Source organism: Notothenia rossii (assembly GCF_949606895.1).
Source record: "Notothenia rossii genome assembly, chromosome: 8".
In the NCBI taxonomy this organism is placed as follows: domain Eukaryota; kingdom Metazoa; phylum Chordata; class Actinopteri; order Perciformes; family Nototheniidae; genus Notothenia; species Notothenia rossii.
Genome location: NC_136906.1, coordinates 4336931 through 4344580, shown reverse-complemented (window position 1 = coordinate 4344580; position 7650 = coordinate 4336931). Strand labels below are relative to the sequence as shown.

The 7650-nt window shown below is 40.7% G+C and overlaps 1 protein-coding gene across 1 annotated transcript; it reads right to left on the bottom strand.

Annotated features, from left to right (window-relative positions):
* Nucleotides 1–574: 574 nt before the first annotated feature.
* Nucleotides 575–5333, bottom strand: s1pr5a (sphingosine-1-phosphate receptor 5a). Its single transcript, XM_079644352.1, has 2 exons — nt 5195–5333; nt 575–3811 (listed from the first exon to the last, which is right to left on the bottom strand). The coding sequence occupies exon 2, from the start codon at nt 3593–3595 to the stop codon at nt 2393–2395; it is 1203 nt and encodes a 400-aa protein (XP_079500478.1). The 5' UTR covers nt 3596–3811; nt 5195–5333; the 3' UTR covers nt 575–2392.
* Between the last annotated feature and the right edge of the window lie 2317 nt (nt 5334–7650).

The following is a 7650-nucleotide window of genomic DNA, read 5'->3' as shown; positions in this document are numbered from 1 at the left end:
GCACTGGATCATAATCTTGTTTAAAATGTTTAATCCTAATATAAATGACACATTTATCACTGGGGTTTCACAGGATTCACTGAATGATTAACTTGCTGTGATTTTATGCTTCTTTTTACTTAAACACTTCAATTTAAAGGGACATCTTGAGCTTTCTACTTCATTGTATTTATCCGATAACTTTAGCAATTAATATTTTTGCATATAAATGAGTTTAATGAGCCAATTTTTTATTATTATTTACAATATATATATTTTTTCTGTATTATTATTTCTTATTTTTTGGACATTTAATACTTTAAATACATTTTGCTGAGGACATTAACTTTTTTTGTTTACCTCAGTAATACAAATGCTTTGTTTGCTGTATTTAAATGACATACAGGTCACTTGTCAGACACTTTTACCTAAACCAACTTGCATACATTCAATATTGTTGATCCGAAGACCACCACCTCCCCATGTATATTTTTGTCTTTTCTAGTTTTGACTCACGGTGAAAAACAGGAAGCATGTGTTTGTGAAAAAACAGAAACTCTACCAAAGTTAAAATAAACCCACACACACCTCCAGGTAAACTTCATTCACATGTTTTTATTCAGTGCACATATAAAAAGTGACATCATAACTTAAGTCAGGTTTTTCACAATACAAAAAAAGGACTATAGATATTTACAAAGTATACAAAACAAAGTAAATAGATTTTCTCTTTACATGTATGTACAATAACACAGTTGGCAAAGCAATACATTTATTTTTCTATGTCACTATAACCACAAAATGAATTCCCCCCAGAAGCCCACCCCCTGTTGTCGGGCAGATCTCTGAGAACAGATGATATCCGCTATTTTAACGCGAGAAACATTAAACTTTCTCCAACAAGTAGAGCAACTTTTCTCCATAATTAAGTACATAAATGAGATTTTGCAGCCCGAGAAGGCGTGAACAAACGTCCGTCGTCGGGTTTTATTGCTTTGAGTCATTCATCATGCGTTGAAGGGACCTCCAAAGCACAGTATGACGCGTTCAGGGCCTCTCCGGGCAAAAAAGAGCCTCTGATCATCGGGGCGAATGACGAAAAAGACTCACATGGCAGACATTACATGGGTTTGGCTGCAGATTTCTGGGTGTGGATGTTCCTGTAACAACATGTCATTACATGTATCACAGGGCGACGAGATAAGGCACACTTTGAGCTTTACCCTCGGTTTATTAGCGTAATTAAATGGGTTTATGTGAAACGACTGCACACTGTGTTCATCCAAACACACATGAGATGTAGTTCATAGCCTTGTTTCTCTACCTGACAGCTTTAGTTCACTTGAAATGATTTCTTTTTTTTATAATTTCAGTCATTTTTCAAGTAAATCTGACAGAAAATGTGGTTTACTTATGAAAATGAATGTGCTGTTGTCCTCAAATCCATATGTAGGACACATTTTATGGGATTTCCTTAAACATTGGAAAGGAAAAGCCACCAAAATAAATGCTATGAAATGAGTCATTGATGAATTAATTGCAACTTATAATTACAGTCATTTTTCAATTAAAACGGACAAAGACGGTAATGATTTTTGTTGTTGTGATTTGCTGCTTTTCTTAAGGCCAGTTTTCAACCAAATCTGGCTCAAATATCATGTATTTTTTAGAAAATTGGACCAAAAGAAACATCCATCTCCATTGATATGACATGCTTGTAGTGGAAAAGAAACAAAGAAATGAAGATCACGGCCAAAGATATTACCACCAAATCCATTATTTCTCCATCTGTCAACATTCGATTACTACTTTTCTGGAACATTTGTTCAAAGGATTCACTGATAAGCTGTTTTCTTAATTTAATAAATAACAATTTCTGTCATTTTTCAAGTAAAACTGCCCAAAAAAGCTCCATATTTTCCAATTTTCTGTGTTGATTTGCTGCTGTTGTCAAGGCGAGCTCCCAACACTGTTTTGCACCAATATAGGGGAATCTCCAGATCATTTGCAAACAAACCACCCAAATGAATTCATGTTTCAGCTGTGAGATGATATCATGGCCATCGCCTGTATTTATCCATAACATCTGCCCTTCCATTTCCTTTTCAAGAGGAAAACAAACACTGATGAAAGGAAACGGCTAGGCGGAAGATGCTCTGACTAATACTGGCCGTGTTTTTAGTGTCTTAAAGATAAATGTAATGCTAGTTTGCCTCCCCCTCTTAAGGCATATAAACTGTCTTTCTCCCAATATGGACTTCTGTTGCATCGAGCTTATTCTGTCCATGAGGTTGTAATACCAAAAACTCCGGCAGAGTGCAACAGGAAATGTAAACTCCAGTCCAACACGAAGCACAGCTCAGAGTCAGAGACCATGTTTTAGTCCGAGTGCTTTCTCTAAGAGTCCCGTGTGTCATGTTTTGGACACCCTGGGGTAAATCGCTTTGATAGTGGAGGGCGTACAGTTCCCAGAAGACACCGTGGTCTCCAGTCCTTCCAGCCTATGGGAAACACCGTCTGTTTTACTGGTGCTGCACTCCAGGAAGGGCATCCCGATCTTCTTCAACTGCCCGTCCTTCGTCATCAGACAAGGTCGGCACAGCAGCCTCAGAATCGCCCGCCTCATATCCTTGCTCGTCAGCGTGTAGATGATGGGGTTCAGCAGGGAGTTTAACATGGCGATACCCAGAAAGTAGTCCGCCTTGAAGAGCACATCGCAGCTTTTCGCCGGGCAGCAGAAGTCCAACAGTAGGAGGACGAAGAGTGGCAGCCAACAGATGATGAAGACTCCCAGAACGATGGTGACGGTCTTCAGGAGCGCCATGTACTTCTGGGACTTTCGGTAGAGGCCTTTTCGTTGCGGTGCCGAGGCGAGACGCTGCGTGTTGCACTTCACGATGCGGAAGATACGCACGTAAAGCACCACGATGGACATGAGGATGGCGCTGAAGACGGTGATGCAGAACAGGATGTAGCTTTTGGCGTAGAGCGGGAGAACCGTGGAGCATTGGTCCAACAAACCCATGCAGTTCCACCCCAGAACGGGAAGCACTCCGAGGAAAATGGACAACACCCAACTGGCGCCGATCAGAGCGAACATCCGACCTTGTTTGTCGCCCTGATACGGCTTCATTCGCACCATGGTCACGTGGCGCTCTATGGCGATGGCGAGCAGACTGATGACGGACGCCGCCAACATGATGAAAACCCCGCCTTCTCTGAGGAACCAAAGCACCGGAGTCATGTTCAAAGTCTTGGCGCCGGATGTTACAATGTTCACCATGTACGTGAAGCCCGCCAGCAGGTCGGAGAGGGTCAGGCTGCCCAGGAGGTAGTACATGGGCACGTGGAACTTTTTGTTTTTCCAAATGGCCAGAAGCACGATGGCGTTTTCTATGACGATGAGCACGCAGACGAGCAGGAAAGCGATGGCCTCGGGTTTGAGCCCCTCCTTGTATCTGCCCTCCAGTTTCCCTGTGTAGTTGTAGTGCTTCAAGATGACAGCGTTACTTTGATACGAGCGAAACATCCGAAGCAGGTTTCCAGTGGAGGGCGACATTGGGTTGGCAGACGGGGCTACAGCAGCGTAGGCGGCGTGGAAAGACTCTGTCGACATTTTTTGTTATTTCCACAAGGATTTGAAATATTTTTGAAGGTTAGATCCACAGAACAGCTGTCATGAAGTCCTCTGGTTGTGCATATTTCTCTGGTATTAGAAGCTTGAAGGAAATAGTGTTCCCTTTGATGCAGTCAGAGAGGATTTCCTGTGGTTTTGAGAATTTTCCTCCCAAAATCTCACAATTTCTGCCACTAGGAGGCGATGAGAGCCAGCCTGCAGTAAACAAGAGGAGAGGAAGGTCAGTGATGATGACTTCACATAAACACGATCCCTTATAATGACATGAAATTCATTATCGGATTAATTTAGAAAATATGAACATGAGTCAGAATTCAAACAGAAAATATAACACTTAGTAATGATTATTTTCTCGACTGAGCTGTCAGTTTCCTGTATGTTTTTACTTTTACGGATTATTACAGTTTTATAAACAAAATAAAGAATTAATAAATGCTTCCAGTTGGTGCTAAACAAGGGATACATATTCAAACAGGAACTGGAGGCATATGTATATGAATCATAAAAAAAAACGCATGAGATAGATACCACAAGAGTTAAAAGGACCAGCCAGTTGTCACTACACTGACTACACGTCAATTTGAATGTTTTTCAGAGCAACAGATCCATTTCAACACATCCATCTTCACGCATCTTAACCGACAAAAATGGCAAAAACGTGACTTTTAAAACACTCCCCACATCTGTAAAAACGTTAATATCCAGAAGTTGCACCAAAGAGGGAGGACTCGGGCACAGAGTTAAAAAATAAATTACATGTCAGAGCAACACGGATCAATTTGACTCATCTTTACGCATCTATTCCAAACAATATCACTTGTAATACCCAGTAGTAGCAGCGGAGAGAGGACAAGGCTCGAGCGACTTTGATTGGCGTTGTCAAAACTATCAACGATATCGATACGGTAGGAAATAAAAAATGACCATTTGCTTAAGGTAAAGTCACCATAAATCAAATTCCACGCATCTTCAGGCATCCAATACATCCAAAATGTTAAAAACGTAACTTTTTAAACACTTTCTCACACACCTGTTAATGCGTAAATATCCAGAAGAAGCAGCAGAGAGAGGACACGGATTTAGGAAACACGCACACTGTTCCAAAAGGACCAGTTGCTAACAGTAAGTCATTATACATTTCAGAGCAACACGAACCCACTTTACGCATCTTATCCAATGATCGTAACATGTACAACTACTTTCCCACGCACCTGTAAATGCGTAAAAACCCAGTAGAACATAATGTAATAGTTAAAAATGACCACTTGCATACACTGAATGCATTTCAGAGCAACGCGAACCCATTTCTCGCGTCTTTACACATCCTATCCAACAACCGTAACTTTGAATGTACCTTTCCACGCACCAACAGAAAGAGGACACTGTCTCGGGCAACTTCAGTTGTCATGCATACAGTTAAAAAAACGATAGAGTCATAACCATAAGCAATATCGATACCCAAAGTATAAAAAAAGACCACTCGCGTCCAATAACGTCACGGGCCCATGTTACGCGTCTTTACGCACAAACCCGTCCAAATGGTCAGAAAAGTAAACTTTAAATCCGTTTTCCACGCACCTGTAGAGTGGCAAATATCCAGTAGCAGCAGCAGTTGTGTCAGGCAGCGGCTCTGGTGTGATGTGGGAACAGAGCAGGCAGGCAGGACTCGACATGCAGTGGGTTGGTCCTCCGTGTGGTTGGCCTTCAACGCTTCTCCTCCTCCTCCTTCATGACCCCTCACTCTCTGATTTGCCCTCAGGACGGATTACAGCTCGATGACAGATGATGTGTTTCTGTTTGTTATGCAACAGAACAGGTAGAAAGTGAGATGTGAAGAGAGGTGGAAGACAGATATCCATTACTCAATTAAAAGTAGAAACAACTCCACTACTTTATCTGACAGCTTTTGACTCATTCAGATTAAATCAATATTGACATTTAGGTTAAGATATCAAACAGCAGTTTATAAAGTTATTAAAATTAGCACCACCTTTATCATCTGTGATAACACTTTAATTAATTTATAATCATAATCGAGTCTTTTCATACACTCTGAAATGGGCGAATTTGCATATGAGTACTTTTACTTTTAGTACTTTAAGTATATTTTGATGCCAATGCTTTTGTACTAAGTAAGATTTTAATGCATTTTGAGTTTAAGTATAAGTCTGAGCACTTCTTCCACCACTTGCACATAATGAGAATTCACTTTTTGGTAAAGTAGGAAACATCTTGAGTCCAGCTGTTAAACTTCTGAAATGAAAACATCATAGCTTTATATTCATAAATGACAGAGACAATAATGTCATTTTAATAATTTACGACCGGGTGATTTAACTTTTTCTGCCCAAAGGATTCCTTCCACAGAGTTTTTATGTCTTACAAACATAGAGTAGGGAGGGGAATATCTATAAATGGCATGAAAGCCCCAAAAAACGGTATTTTTTCATGTGTGAGCAGAAAGATAATTACAGACTCTGCCAGTATGTCATTTTCTGAATTCTGGGGTTTCTGGCCTGCCAACCAGCTCCAGCTGCACCTGCCTCAGAAACTGCTATTTTTCCACGCTGACATTAACGTGTGGTTTTTCAGTTTGGAGTTTTTTTCTGAATGTGACGTTTCCCTGTTCTGCACTGTGGGAGAATCTGAGAAACCTGACTAGTGACTGTGATGATCTGCAGCTGTAATTACACGTCAGGAGCATCAGGAAGGGAAATGCTTGCAACGACTAACCTCTGATTCTGTACCTGAGGGCAAACTGAATGGGGAGATATAATCAGGCAGAGGAATGTTATCAGGGAGAGCAGGCTCACGTTACAATTACTAGTTAACTGTTGGGTATTTTGGATTATCAAATGCATTACAATCAATCAGATATTTTTAACTTAAAGGGGCCCTATTCTGATCGTTTTCAGGTGTATTTTCTCTACTTTAAAGAGTCCTCTCCTGCTGATGTTCAGATGTATATCAGTATGTAGTGTCTCTACTTTAAAGAGTCCTCTCCTGCTGATGTTCAGGTGTATATCAGTGTATAGTGTCTCTACTTTAAAGAGTCCTCTCCTGCTGATGTTCAGGTGTATATCAGTATGTAGTGTCTCTACTTTAAAGAGTCCTCTCCTGCTGATGTTCAGGTGTATATCAGTATGTAGTGTCTCTACTTTAAAGAGTCCTCTCCTGCTGATGTTCAGGTGTATATCAGTATGTAGTGTCTCTACTTTAAAGAGTCCTCTACTGCTGATGTTCAGGTGTATATCAGTATGTAGTGTCTCTACTTTAAAGAGGCCTCTCCTGCTGATGTTCAGGTGTATATCAGTATGTAGTGTCTCTACTTTAAAGAGTCCTCTCCTGCTGATGTCCAGGTGTATATCAGTATGTAGTGTCTCTACTTTAAAGAGTCCTCTCCTGCTGATGTTCAGGTGTATATCAGTATGTAGTGTCTCTACTTTAAAGAGTCCTCTCCTGCTGATGTTCAGGTGTATATCAGTATGTAGTGTCTCTACTTTAAAGAGTCCTCTCCTGCTGATGTTCAGGTGTATATCAGTATGTAGTGTCTCTACTTTAAAGAGTCCTCTCCTGCTGATGTTCAGGTGTATATCAGTATGTAGTGTCTCTACTTGTCTCCATGCTTTAATGTTCAAAAAGCTCTTTATTTTTCTCTGTGCTGCGGCACCTCTTTTCACCCTCTGTCTGAAACCAGAGCCCAGTCTGCTCTGATTGGTTAGCTGGCCAGCTCTGTTGTGATTGGTCAACAACTTAGAGATGTCCCGCCCCTTTATCACGTACAATGTGTTGGAGGCGTTTCAGCTCCTAACCCGTATAATATTGGAATCTTTATTTTTTGATAACCTTGTGAACCTGCTAGTAATCCATACTTTATAGACATCTGATCTGAGTACATTTGTTCTGTTACTGTGAGGGAAATCCTGCTTTGAATACCTAAAGCTCTTGGATTGAGTTACTGCCTGACTTCCTCTTAGTGCTCTGTATCTTTGCTGTGAAAAGTGCTAAACAAATTAAGATGACTGATTGTTTAA

Coding starts and splice junctions, on each gene's coding strand:
- s1pr5a (XM_079644352.1), bottom strand. CDS start 3,595: ATGTCGACAGAGTCTTTCCACGCCGCCTACGCTGCTGTAGCCCCGTCT.